The 14,668-nt window shown below is 38.1% G+C and overlaps 3 protein-coding genes across 5 annotated transcripts; all 3 read left to right on the top strand.

Annotated features, from left to right (window-relative positions):
- The first annotated feature begins 2,047 nt into the window (after positions 1-2,047).
- On the top strand, positions 2,048-3,673 carry LOC132795957 (uncharacterized). The gene is made up of 5 exons (XM_060806928.1): positions 2,048-2,174; positions 2,231-2,435; positions 2,498-2,714; positions 2,777-2,942; positions 3,004-3,673. Exons 1-5 carry the CDS (start codon positions 2,090-2,092, stop codon positions 3,348-3,350), a joined length of 1,020 nt encoding a protein of 339 aa, XP_060662911.1. The 5' UTR covers positions 2,048-2,089; the 3' UTR covers positions 3,351-3,673.
- A 553-nt stretch (positions 3,674-4,226) lies between these two features.
- LOC132796909 (uncharacterized) lies at positions 4,227-6,127 on the top strand. The gene is given in 5 exon segments (XM_060808259.1): positions 4,227-4,369; positions 4,437-4,622; positions 4,625-5,292; positions 5,350-5,500; positions 5,561-6,127. Coding segments are annotated over 5 exon segments (1,440 nt in total). The 5' UTR covers positions 4,227-4,290; the 3' UTR covers positions 5,917-6,127.
- Positions 6,128-6,977: 850 nt separating this feature from the next.
- LOC132796465 (serine protease persephone-like) lies at positions 6,978-14,668 on the top strand. 3 transcript variants are annotated; one of them, XM_060807641.1, is made up of 8 exons: positions 6,978-7,411; positions 10,477-10,588; positions 10,654-10,843; positions 11,008-11,601; positions 11,716-11,807; positions 12,889-13,169; positions 13,964-14,150; positions 14,217-14,668. In XM_060807641.1, the coding sequence occupies exons 2-8, from the start codon at positions 10,486-10,488 to the stop codon at positions 14,564-14,566; spliced, it is 1,797 nt and encodes a 598-aa protein (XP_060663624.1). In that variant the 5' UTR covers positions 6,978-7,411; positions 10,477-10,485; the 3' UTR covers positions 14,567-14,668. The 3 variants fall into 3 exon arrangements, with proteins under 3 accessions (XP_060663624.1, XP_060663627.1, XP_060663628.1); XM_060807644.1 differs by having other exon boundaries at positions 10,466-10,588; XM_060807645.1 differs by lacking the exon at positions 11,008-11,601 and having other exon boundaries at positions 14,217-14,663.

The raw sequence follows: 14,668 nt of genomic DNA, 5'->3' as shown, positions 1-14,668 counted from the left end.
TGGTATTTTCTGTATATTTTTAAAATAATACCGCAATATTTTGCCCTTATTAAAAATGGGTAGCGGGTATCTCACTTTCTTACTTGTTCATTCATATTTTATATTAAAATGCAAAATTTGTTTTTTATATATTTCGAAATATCTACATATCAAGTAAGTTCATTTGTGTTTCTTTTTATAACGCAATTTTAATACCCGCTATTCATATAGTAGATGTGTATTATAAGTATGTGTCTCCAGGAAATGTATGTAACAAGCGGAATAAGACATCTCCGACTAGAGATTATAAGAGATTGGGAGATAATTTATTTCGACAGCATTTGTTATTGTGCAAACGCACGCAGATAAAGTTTGTTTCAAACTTTTGCCATGCCTACTTTAGCCTTGCATAACGATTAAAATTCAATAACAAGCTGCATATTGGTACGGACAATAATAACTATAGTTTTTATGATATCTGTAAATTTGGTTGCGATCGGAAAAAATTGTGTAAGTTATTTAAAAACAAGTAAGAAAGCTACAGTCGAGTGTGCTCGACTGTGAGATACCCGCTACCCATTTTGAATAAAAGCAATATATTTTGCGGTATTATTCTCAAAATATACCAAATATACTGCAAAAATACTAAAAATATACCGAATGGTATATGTGGTATATCGATAAAGTACCGCATTCAAAATATACCATAGACGGCACAATATACCAGATTGTCAGCCAAAGCAACTAAGACCCCTAGTAAGTAGGCGTTTTTGCCCATACAAAAGTATTTCTTTAATAACTTCCACAATTTTTATCTGATCGCAACCAAATTTATAGGAATTATAACTAGTATTGTTATTATTGTATATACCAAAATTCGCAACTCTAGCTTTAAAATTACGCTTGTTATTCGATTTTTTTGATTTGCGGGGGCGGAAGTGGGCGTGGCAAAAATTTGAAACAAACTTGATCTGCGTGCAAACATAACAAATGTCGAAACAAAATTATAGCTCTATCTTTTATAGTCTCTGAGATCTAGGTGTTCATACGGACAGACGAACGGACACACAGACGGACAGACACACAGACGGACAGACGGACATGGCTAGATCGTCTCGGCTGTTGACGCTGATCAAGAATATATATACTTTATAGGGTCGGAGATGCCTCGTTCTACCTGTTACATACATTTCCTGCCGGCACAAAGTTATAATACCCTTCTACCCTATGGGTAGCGGGTATAAATATACCAAATGACGTATTTGGTATATCGATATAGTACAACATTCAAAAAATACCATAGACAGCACAATATACCAGATTGTCGGCTAAAGCAACTAAGACCCCTAGTAAGTAGACGTTTTTGCCCATACAAAAGTATTTCTTTAATAACTTCTACAATTTTTATCTGTTCGCAATTATATTTTGAGGAGTCATAAATACCATTGTTATTAGCTATAGCATTAAAATTATGCTTGTTTTTCGATTTGCGGGGGCGGAAGTGGGCGTGGCAAAAATCTGAAACAAAATTTATCTGCGTGCAAACATAACAAATGCTGTCGAAAAAAAATATAGGTCTATCTCTTATAGTCTCGGCTATTGATGCTGACCTTATAGGGTCGGAGATGCCTCGTTCTACCTGTTACATACATTTCTTGCCGGCACAAAGTTATAATACCCTTCTACGCTATGGGTAGCGGGTATAAAAATACTTTTGTATGGGCAAAAACTAAGTGTCTTACTTGAATTTGGTATATTTTGGACTCTATGGTATATGATATATGGTATATATATATTTGAATCTAGTACTATATCAATATATCAAATATAGCCTATGGTATATTAATTTGGTATATTTTAAAATCAATACCGCACTGTTTTATTTAAAATGGGATGCGGGTATCTCAAGGCCAATCACATTCAAATATAGCTTTCCTACTTGTGTTCTTTATGTAGTATATAAAACAAGAGCGATAAGGCTGAACAAATATATGAGGTAAGCGTGGTTCAACAAAGTCGCGTTGAGTAGTTTTGTTGAGTAACAACTTAAATTTTAATGTCGATCTTTTCAGTCTCTCGCTGTTGTTTGGATGAGTGCAACATAGACATTATGTTTTCCATCAGCAAACTTCTTTTTATATATGCACTTATACAGCTGATTGCGAAGCCATCAACAGCTAGGAAAAAATATCAAGGTCAGTTAATTCAGTTGTTTCTTCAAGCTGAATGTAGATCGTAAATTTGTGATCAGAGAACGATATTTGCGGTGGTCTCCACGGATTTCCTACTGGAACTTGTCAACTGGCCACAAAATGCACAACACTGAAGACATATTACGAGAAGAAGCGGATTGATCCACTGAATGTGCCCAGTTGTGGCTTCAAGAGACCCTTTGGCAAGGCGATGCTCTGCTGTCCCAAACCTTTTGAAAACCTAACAGAGGGTGAATCATACAAGTGAGTCTACAACAATTTGTGATTGTAAGAGATTGTTCCATAATTTTGTCATTCTTATGCAGCTTCACTGGAACTCATCTGGTTACTATGCGATACTACAAAAACAATAAAAGGGATGATTATGCGTACCGTTGTACGGGTGTTTTACTGTCCTCGTCGCATATTCTAGCGTCGAAGCAATGCGATGCAGAGAACGACGAGGATTTACCCAGCAAAGTAAAGTTGGGATCCCAAGATGCAAGAGTAAACGATGAATCAGATATTAAAATCGCTGTTAAGGTAAGCTGCTAAGTGCAACTAAATGTAGTAATGATATTTTTGAGTTAGACATTTCTGCACAGCAACCCACGAGATACAAAAATGATTTGGTGCTCATCGAGTTGAGAACGACACTTAACACAACACAGCTGGTGGGAAATGTTAGCATAGCGAAACTCTGTCATCCAGATGATCTGAAGGGGTACCCGAACTTCTTTGCTGCCGGTTATTCATACAGTACGGAAGAAAGTACGAATTTTTACTGGTAAATCTATCTATGTATCATTTATATCATATTGACTTGCTACAGACGAAAGCTGCACCAAATTCACGATGCAATTGCAAAACCTTAATCTCACCGAATGCAACAATGTGAAGGTGATGCGTCAAATCGAAGATTTGGCAACGGATCAGTCACATTTCTGCCTTCGCCCGTTACCCATATACAAGGACGGCGAAGAGTGCTCAAAGTGTTTGACCGCGACATCCAGCGTTCTTCATGTGCAGCGTATGGATGGCAGTCAGTGTGTGGCGGGCATTGCCACGCCCACAAGCAATGAATTCATCGAGGAGGACAGTCCATTGTACTTCACCAATATCCTGACAAATTCAGTCAGCGATTTCTTTAATGAAAACAATGTCGGCAGGACTAATTAGCACATGCAAATTCACGTAGAATATGAATGTCTTTTCAGGTTATACCCTATACCCATAGGGTAGAAGGAAAATGTATGTAACACGCAGTTGGAGTCATCTTCGACCCCCATAAGTAGTACTGTTTAACATAATATTTTTTTTATTATAATTCATTGTGTCGTCAGATATTAATTATAGATGTCTATTTTAATACACTTTAATATACACTGACTTACGTTTTCATTTCAATATTAATAAGGTATTGATATGGCAATAGTTGGAATATTCAGTATTAGGCATCAATATTTAAAAATTATTATTTTAAGAGAGAAGAAGATTCTTAAATTTAAAAGAATTTCCATCCTAAATGATTGAAGTTTCAAATCTTGTTTCAATAATTTTTAAATGTGTAATTCTTGTTTCCAGACTTTTTTTTAAGAGTGAAAAGATTTCAATCTTGATGTTTTTATTGTATATTTTATAACGATAATTGATGCTGTTTGTGTATTTCCTATATATAATATAATAAAATCTATTACTCATTTTCTTTGTTTGCCTATCTTTATCGCAGTGTAATAGAAAATAGCTCGGATTTTTGTTGCTGATGATTGAAACGTAATTTGACAGGATGAAACCATCAATAACATGAATTTATGCACTTACATCGCATTGTTTTAGCTTTAAAAAAAGGCTAGAACAACGTAGTGCTTAAAGCAAAGTTAGCGGAATAAAAAGCTAGTTTTAGACGGGAACTACTTACGATTACATTTCCTCTGTTACCAGATCGATGCTCTTACCAATCGCAGTCGCTGTCGACGTCGACGATGTTTGTTTCTCGATTCACGCTTCTCGCTTCTCGCTTCACGATCGACGCGATTCTCGATCTGCTCGATCGTCTCGATCGGTGACAGTTGAGCGCGAGCGAGGTGCCAGTCCAGTTCGTTGACGGAACACGACGGCCATGTCACGATTGTTGTGTGTGCTATTGACGCTTTATTGGCTCTTTCTGAGCCACACCAGAGGCTACTACAGTCTGGAGGGTGTGTGTGCTTCCCTCTCTCTCTCTCTCTCTCACTCTCTCTGTTAATAGTGCTTTTTTGTTTGTAGTGGGTGATCCATGTCCAACGCCTGACTATCGGAGCAGCTGCCAACCGGCGGAGGATTGCCAGACGCTGACGCATTTCATACAGCGGCGACAATTCGATGCGGATGCCATTGCCAGCTGTGGCTTCACTACACACGGTGAAAAAGATTTGCTGTCCCCCTCGACGCGGACAGCGTTGATTGGCGCCAAGGGAGCACCACAACAACAACAACAACAACTACCACTACCACGACCACAACAACAAGTGCACCGCGACCCGAGTGGATGGATATCTTTAAGACCGATCGCGATTATCTGCTGCATGCCAGAGCGATTACCTTGCCACCCAATCCCGATAGCATTGTGTTTCCCGGCCTCACATCGCGCACGAGAAGCGGACAGTGTCAGGCGCCGCTCTACGATGGCGATTGTCTGCCCATCTCCAAGTGTCGCAGCCTCGAGCTGCTGCTGCAACAGCAGCGTCTGAGGGATGAGGATGTGCACACCTGCCGACCCGGCACCGTGGAGGAGATCATCTGTTGTCCGGTCAGCTTGCCGCTACAGCCGCGCTCCCAGGACAGCGGGACATCCATTGAGCAGACGTCCGTTCAGCAGCTGTCCACACGCTCGGGCTTTGGCCAAGTGGCCCAGAGTTCGAGTTCGGGCAGTGAGGAGTTGCTGCAGCACAATCGCCATCTCGCTGCGCTGGCTTATCCCAATGCACGCTTCGATGGGCATTGGCATCGGTGCACAGCGTTGCTGTTGACGCCACAGTTGCTGTTGGCCTCCGCCGGCTGTGGGCGGCCAAGTCATGCGGTGTTTGGCGTCGCCGATTTGGCGGAGTTGGACGAGGACGAAGATGAACTGGCAGACATTACAGTGAGTTCAAGTGCGTGCTCTTTCAATTTCAACTATTTCACTTCACCCTTACTCTAGCGCATTTCGCTGTACCGTGAGGACTTGGCGCTGTTGAAGCTGCCGCTGCCGCCACAGCGTCGCGAGTTGGCCACAATTTGCAGCCACTTGGAGCAGACACGTTGGCAGACCACGGGACAGCTGATAGCCAGCGCCTGGGCCAAGGGCAATGGTGAGTGAGCAGATACTATACTATCATAAATCCATGTTCACTTTTGATTCCAAATTCTAGCCAGTGACTGTTTGCTCTATGAGCTGCCCATGCGTCTGCTGCCCACTTCTGCCTGTCGTGGCATCGGCAATTCATCTTCCATTCCGGATCTGCCATCACGTCACATGTGCGCTGAACCTCTGCAATCGGCTGCTCTCTCGGTTAGCCACAGTTCCAACAGCAGCGATCAATCTTGTCTGCCGTGTCCTGCTGTTGTCGGCAGCGTTTTGCATTTACAACGCCCCGATGGCGGACGTTGTGTGTTGGGCGTAGCCACGCCCACTGGCTCTGATTGTGCCGCCGATGTTATGTACTTTACGAGTCTAGTGGATCGGCAATTGGTGAAATTTGTCGAAGATCTGCGACTGAAGCCGTAAACTTACGTTTGCGCTCTTGTCCCACAAAATGTGATTAACTATTTTTATTTGCTCCGATGTACCATATAACTATACAAATACTACGTAATTAGTTTAAGCAGCATTTGCACAATTTGTACCTAAGCTTAAATAATGATATACTTTAAACAAAACAAAACTATTTTTATAAACTGGTTTTCCATCGGTCACTCGCAATGTCATTGTCTTCAGCAGCTTTATAACTATTTCAAGTTTAACTTTGCATTATTTGCTTTATTTTTGTTTTGAATTTTGAAAAAAAAAAAATGTTGCAGCTGAGTTAAGTTTTATGCCTTGGCACATTTTAGCTAAATTTTCACAATATTATATATTCAAGACAATATTCAAGAAATTTTGTACTTGCAGTAGAACTTAATTTCTTGAGCAACTTCATATAGTATTTTACTATGTTGTCAAAGTTGACTGAAAATTGCAGCTAAAGCGGTGAATTTTTTGTGGTGGGTAACTGTGGGAAATCCAATGTGCCAATGAGCTATATTTAGCTGTAAAAGTGCTCATCACAATGCTGCCAAAAAAAAAATGAAAAAAGCACAAATAAACATAACATCGCACGCTTTGAGGCGTCTTTGGCTAACTGGGGACAAACCCAACAATATTATTGAATTAATTCAAGCTGAGCTCTGCGCATTCAACTCTCTGTGCTTTCTGTAATTCCCTTGAATCATACTACAGCACTAGACTCGATTGTTGTTGTTGTTGTCTACAGGTTGTTTACTTTGCTAGTTGTGAGTGTGATTACGATTGCGATTACGATTACGATGGCGAGTCTCAGAGCTGAACTGAACTGAACTGAGCTGAGCTGAGCTGAGCTTGCGCTCTTGATTCTGTGAAATGCTAAAAAAGAAACCGGTTCGACGCTGCTATCAACAACAAACCTTAAGCAACAACAATGCTCGATGATCACGGCCTCATCGCACACTCTCTGTCTCTGATTCTCTGTGTCTCTATATGATACATATACAGTGAATACGGTGCATAGCTTCGCTTACTTTTGAGTTCTAATCTCAGCTTCAGTTGCCAAAGCGACGCGTTGCTGCGAGGTAGTCCGTTGCCCTAGGCCACAGCCTCCCCCCGTCCGTCCTCCAGTCCCTTCTCAATCGTCGTGAAGAGTCGTGACAGTCCCCGAGCTACCCGTTTTTTTTAGTTTTTGGTTTTTTTTTGCCAATCGCCAGGCACCGGTTTCAATTTGTTGTTGTTCTTACTGCTTTTTATTTGTCTTTCCATTTTTATTATTTTGTTGTCGCTCCCAGTGTCTGTTATACATTTTTCATGGCATTTTTGAATTCCTTTTTATTTTAGTGTTTTGTGTCAGTGTGTGTGTGTGTGTTTTTTTTTGTTTTAATCAAAGTGTGCATACATATATATATACAAATATATATAATTATCTACACAACTGCAACTACAACAAACTCATCGAGCGCTTCGCTTCTGGCTGTTATCAAGTTGCGTGTCAAAGGTGCGTTTGATAATTTCACTCAAAAAATAAATAAACTAAACAATGCTCAACTCTAACAAGATTAATCATACTCTTCCATATACTATATGTATTATTAGTTTTAAGCATACTCTTGTGGGGAAGTTTCATTACTGCAACTGACCGCTGTGACGTCAGTCGTTTCACTGAAAAAGCGATATGTGTGAAATTCATAAGTGACGACGAAGCTTATCAACTCTTAGAATTTTGTTGCTCTACAGAATCCGTAATGTCAAATGGCATTCGATTGTGCTTAGCTTTATTATATTTAACTTTGTTTTTTTAACTGTTAATAGCGAAATAATTTAGATTTATTTAATGCGGGTACATTCAATATGAAAATGTTGAAAATATTGATATTTACATTTTCTCTTTAATCTCACAAGTGTAGAAAAGAACACAGAATCATGCTGTCAACATTACACATAGAAGATAAGCTCTTAAGCTGCGATCACTATTCTACAATAATTCTTATTGAAACTCAGCAAATTCAGATTAACAATTCTTGTCATAAGGAAGTAAGAAAGCTGTGAGATACCCGCTTCTCATTTGGAATAAAAGCAAAAAAGTTCAAATTAATATACCACAGAAATACCAAACATATACCAACGCCCATATTTGGTATATTGTGTTACTACATGAAAAATATATCATAGAGTGCAAAATATACCAAATCTTCAGACAAAGCAACTAAGACCCGTTGTTAGCAGGAGTTTTTGCATATAAAAAAATGTTTTTTAAATAACTTCTATAATATTTAGCTGATCACATTCAAAATCATAAAGTCCATAGTTATTATTGTATCGCGACTTTAACTTACGCTTGTTATTCGCTTTATTTTGGATTTGCGGGGGCGGAAGTGGGCGTGGTAAACATTTTTGAAACAAACTTGATCGGAATGCAAATATAATAAGTGCTGTTGAACACAAATTATATTTCCATTTCTTATATTCTCTGAGATCTAGGTGTTCATACGGACGGACGGACGGACATGGCTTTATCTATATAGATTGAAATCTAGTTAAAAGAAGATCGACAAGTTGTATTCTATTCTTTAGAAAGTAATGCTTTCTTTCGGTGTAATAGTTTATGCATTTTATTTCGGTTCCACATAGATAAGTTTCTTTAGTATAATATTATCATTTACTATATTCTGAAAATATAGAAATGTCTTTGATAAACCATACTTTAATAATTTAAATGTCAATAGTTTTTCTTATCATTTTCTATGATTCATTGTCGAAAACATTGAGAGATACCATATGGCTGAAGACTACACACACTTATCTACTGTATGTGTTGACCGAGCATTACAGCTACAACAAAAGAAAAAGATAATCTGTTAATTAGCTGAGACGTGTTGTACAAATGTTTTCCATTATTGTTTTCAATTGTTCCCCACTTAATGAAACGCATGTTAGATAAACGATTTAACATTCGAATATCTTGCGAAAATTGCGAAATAAGCAACCGAATTTGGAGAGTTTAAGATCTGACAGATAGACAGAGAAATGCTGCAATAAAATTGTCAGTGAATCACTCGCGTATATTTCACAAAACACTTAACTTATTAGTGGGAAAATTCCATGGTAGGTATTGGGCTTTTGATTTGGTCTTACACTAGTCAAAGAACTGACGTCCAGAGTTGCAGATTAGAGAGGACTTACGCTTGACAGTTTTGCTATTTATTTTTATTTCATATATTATTATTATTGATATATGGGTCAATGGCAGGTTCATTATTATCAGCAAAAGTGTCTCTATTCATTCGCTCTCTGTCTTTGCATCTATCTCTTTTTCTTTTTTTTTAAATGGAACACATTATATACGAGTTCTATTGCTTTATCATTTCTTTGATTCTTTCAAGAATGAGCTAAAACGTTTTTTGGGATTTTGTTTTACATACAATTTCAATTCCCTCAAGATCCAATCGAGCGAAGCACATTCACTATTGTCGCTTTACTATCTGCAAAATATGCGCGCAATCCACAAGTAATTAACCTACTTACCCACAAAAAAACCAAACGAAAAAATTGCTCTGATTCTGATAACAAGAAATACATAAAAACGAAATAGGGGCAACAATTTTGCATGCAAAAAAAGCATATTGTGAGCTCAATTTTGTTTTAATGAAATGGTGAATTTTTTAAAATTGTTTGCAATAAATTAGAATTTTTTAGTATATGACTTCATATAATCGTTATATAGAAATTATTTGCAGTGTCATTAGAAATGTAATTGCTTATTCAAATTGTTTTTATACCCGCTACTCGTCGGATAGAAGTGTATTATAAATCTGTGTGTGCAGGAAATTTATGTTACATTGTATACATATATAGAGAAAATTGATTGCGATCGGATAAAAATTGTTGAAGCTGTTTAAGAAACGCCTACAGCAAACGGGTCTTAGTTGCTTTTGCTCACTATCTTTTATGATGTTTTCTCTATGGTATATTTTGAATGTAGTCATGTTGATATACAAAAAAATATCATTCGGTATATTTTTAGTATAGTGGTATTTATATATGATGTACCAAACATCTTTAGAAATGTTCCGAACTGTTTTATTTTATTAAATATGTGTAGTACTATATCGATATACTAAAAATATCATTTGGTATATTCCTTAGTATTTATGTGGGATAGTAATTTGGTACATTTTAAGAAATATACCGCATTCTTTTGCATTTATTTAAAATGTGTAGCGGGTATCTCACAGTTGAGCACACTCGACTGAAACTATCTTACTTGTTATTTTTTTTTTTTTTAATGAATTTTGTTATTACATAGTATTCAATTTATTATCGGAATGTAATCATTAGGGCTTTGACAGTTCTTATCTGTCTCTAGGGAAGCACTTTTAGTTTTTTCCGTTTATTTTCAGTTACAGTGAATTCAGCAAATGTTTTCCATTATTTTGTAGTCACACAAACATGTTTTTCTATTATTTGTGTGCAGTAAATACAGATAGAGATTTCTTTGAAATTATAGATTAATCTTTTATGGCAATATTTCTAGTGTAATGTTTTAAATAAGAATTCTTCTAGTTGGCCTTGATGCTGCCCCGGACAATGAGAGTTAGTCGCAGCGTTTGGCTCAGCTTGCTGCTGTGTTGTGGCCTCGTGTTGTCCGGCTTGCCACAACTTGCGGCACTTGAAGGTATGCATGATGCGAGTGCAACAAACGGAAGAAAACTGATTTCACTTGACTTATTTTTTTCGCAGTGGGCGACTCATGTTCGCTCAAGGGCACTATTGCGGGCATTTGTCGGGTGTCCTCCGAATGTGAACCGCACATTGACAAATACATCAAGTCGGGCCGATTGAGCATTAACGATGTGCCCACCTGTGGCCTGGGGCCACGTGAGGAGATTGTCTGCTGTCCGGTTGCGCCTTGCTGTTCGGATGATACAAGGTAAGGAAGGAAGTGGCGAAATATTTTCGGGGAATTCCGTTTTGCTTTTTGTGTTTGTTACGTTTTGCGCGCCTTGAGCCAATTGTTGTTGTTGCATGCATTCAAATTCATTCAAAGTTGATGGCGTCTAACGCAATGCATCTGATTTATGTACATACATGCAGCCCAAGACAGGTCCCCAGCACCACAGCCAGAACAACAACAACTACAACCACCACAACAACAACAACAACGAGGAAACCGGCAACAAAGAATGTTATAGACTTGGATCAGGATTCGGCCTACTTTGATTTTCAGCAGCTCTTGAACCCAAAGAAACCCAAAAATCCCACAAATAATAACAATAATCGCAAGCCATCGTTACCACCCGCAATTCCCACCGCTCGCAACAAGGATCAGTTTCAGACTGTTGGTCCCTTGGGACCAGCGACCGATGCAGATCGGCAGCCAAAGGTGATCAATAGACCGCAGTCCTTCAGCTGGCCGCGTCAGGAACCTCAGCGTTGGTCACAACCAGTGCGAAAATCGGACGATTTGATACAGCAGGTCAATGATCGCTTGCGTCAGCAGGGCATGAACATTATGCCCTCGAGGGAGGTCAGCACATTCGATCAGCGCCCAGTGCCGATAGAAAGGACAACAGCACGTCCCATTGCGGATTTCAATTCGGATCCCTGGGCACCGTTTCGGTTTCGACCAAGTCCGGCGGATGAGCTGATTACCAATGATCTGGGCAACGGCGATGCTGAATTATTTGGGTTTGTCGCACTTTATGCATGACATCAATTGGCCTGGCCCTAATGTTCCCCCAACTAGTACATGCATACATGTAAAAACTTGTGTACTAATTGACTGTCTTTTAACAATTGCAGCACTGAGTCGACAACGACGCCCAAGACCATTCAACCCACGCCAACAACAAGAGTGGACACCGCACCAGGCAGTGAAAGAGCCGCTGTAAGAGGTAAGCATTCCTGTTTATACAGATTGCGTGTCTTTGCATTCCAATACTCATTGCTTGCCAGCTATATAAGCATAAATTCTTTCGTTCTTCTGCGTCAAAAGAGTCTTAAGAGTCATATATGGGTAATTCTTAAGCGGAATTTGTAGCGTGTCACAGAAACTGAAAAAATTTTAAAAATAAATAAATAGCTCTAGATTAGCAGTATATTCAGAGATATGATTGATGTTAGGAACACTTTCTGTTGTCCGATAAAATATATAATTTTGTTCACTTTTATACCCGCTCCCTAGTGGGTAGAAGGGTATTATAACTTTGTGGCTCCATGAAATGTATGTAACCACCAGAAGGAGGCATCTCCGAGGCAATTAAACCATTTCTGTCTATCTGCCTGGCTGTCTGTCTGTCCGTATGAACACTAATAGAACTAATATCAAAATTCTTTTTCGATTTTTATTCCAAATGCAAAACTTATAAGATTCAATATTCATTTCATACTGTTGCATAAAGAAACAAACAAAATGGTTGATTTAAAAGAATAATCTATTTATATACATTTATATGATTTTTGATTTATTTTCTTAATATTTAAAAACTTAAAAACAGAAATTTATATCTCAACGTATTGGCATCTTTTATTTTATTGGCATATTTATAATTTTTAATTTATTTTCTTAATATTGCAAAACTACGAATACTGAATTTTCCTTTTCTGCTATTGCTTAAAGCAATGTGACGCATGACTATTTAAATAAATTAAGATATCTGTAAACTTAATAAGAAATTAATAGTAAAATTAATTTTTTATAGTTTATATTTGTATAATGATTTGTTTTTATAATATTAAAAAGCTAAGAGTATTTTACTTACATGCATTTTAGGTTGCTGATTTAGGAAAATAAAATCTTTGAAAATAGAGTTAATAACACACTTTATTTATTTAAAATAGCAAAGCTTCTAAAATGACATATACATTTTGGGTTACTATATAAGCAACGTATTAGATTCATAATTAAATAAAATAAGTTAATAATAAATTTAAAATGAAATTAATGACAATATCGCATTACTTATGCCTTTGCAGCCTGTCGCCAAATTGAGGAGCGTCAAAACTTGCACCAGCTGACGCCGCATATCCTCGACGGCATTCCTGTCGATGACGGCATCTATCCGCACATGGCGGCCATCGCTTTCACTGGCATTGGACGCACCGATTACCGTTGCGGTGGCTCTTTGATCACCACCCGTCATGTGCTGACTGCGGCGCATTGTGTCAACAGTTTTGACGATACGCCTGTGCATGTGCGTTTGGGTACGGTGAACATCGACCAAGTGAATAACCACTATCAGGATATTCCCCTAACGGTAAATGCATGCGTATACTTGATATTCGCTAGTCATAGGGCAGAAGGGTATTATAATTTGGAGTGTGCAGGAAATGTACGATATAGTTATATCCGTTTGTCTGGCCGTCTGTCCGTCTGTCTGTCCGTCTGAAAAAATTGAATAACAAGCGTAATTCCGAGTCAATCGTCGCAATTTGCAGTACATACAATAATAACTACAGTTATGATGCCTGAACATTTAAATGCGACCAGACGATAATTGTAGAACGTACTTAAGAAATACTTTTAAATGGTAAAAAGGGTTTTCTAAAATCGAGTTTTACCTGCTTTAGTTGATGTGACGATAATGATGTTTTGTACTGTATGTATATACCAATAATATTTGGTATTCGGTATTTTTAGTATTTCTGTGGTATATTGATTTGGTATATTTTATAAGCCATTCAGTACTATTTGCTGTATATTAATTTGGTAATTATTTTCAGAAAAACATTAGTATATTTAGTATTTTTTAGTATACAAGTTAGGCATATTTTAAGAATAGAGTGGATATATCCATTTAGTATATTTTAAGAAATAGTTTGGTATATTTCTTTAAATATACTAAATATATATATATAAAATATACCACAAAAATGATAAAAAATATTCTGAGTAATATAATTAGTAGATATATGTTAATACCATACCACAAAAATACTAAAAATATACCGAATGTGTTGCTTTTATTGAAAATTGGTAGCGGGTATCTTACAGTCGAGCACACACTATTGTAGCTTGTTAATAATAATCTGATTTATTACCTGATAACAGGGCAATATCACAATACATCCGGATTATGTGAGCAGCAGCAAGTACAACGATATTGCCATACTTGAGCTGGCCGAGGAGGCCAAGCTCAGTTTCTACATTTATCCTGCGTGTCTGGAAACGAATCCCGTCGATCCGCCAGCGGATTCCAAACTATTTGTCGCCGGTTGGGGCGTCATGAATCTGACCAGTAAGTCCAGTATCAATCAGTTATGCTTGCAATCTCTTAACTCGAGTCATCTCTTGCAAATTGCAGATCGTCGCACCTCAAAGATTTTGCTGCGCGCACCGTTGAACATTGTGCCGCTGGAACAGTGCAATGTGTCATTTGCCGAGCAGCCAAATAGCCGACGATTTTTGGCGAACGGCGTCGTCAATACGCTTCTCTGTGCCGCGGATGAAGTGCGACAAAAGGCTGATGCTTGTCAGGGTGATTCAGGTGGCCCGTTGGTGATCGAGCGTGATATTGTCAACAACAAGTACAGCATATTGGGCATTATATCGGCTGGTTTTGGTTGTGCGACAAAAACTCCGGGCCTCTACACACGAGTCGCTGCCTATTTGGATTTTATCGAGAGCGTTGTGTGGCCCAATAATGTAGTTTAATTATATTAACTTTATGGATCTTCATTTGTATAGCATTAAATTGTAAGCCAGTCGATTTTAAATATAAAGTTCATATCATTTAGGAATAAAGTCTGACTTTTT

Source organism: Drosophila nasuta, chromosome X (genome assembly GCF_023558535.2).
Source record: "Drosophila nasuta strain 15112-1781.00 chromosome X, ASM2355853v1, whole genome shotgun sequence".
Taxonomy (NCBI): Eukaryota; Metazoa; Arthropoda; class Insecta; order Diptera; family Drosophilidae; genus Drosophila; species Drosophila nasuta.
Note: the sequence above shows the minus strand (reverse complement) of the source record. Positions and strands in the feature narration are given on the sequence as shown.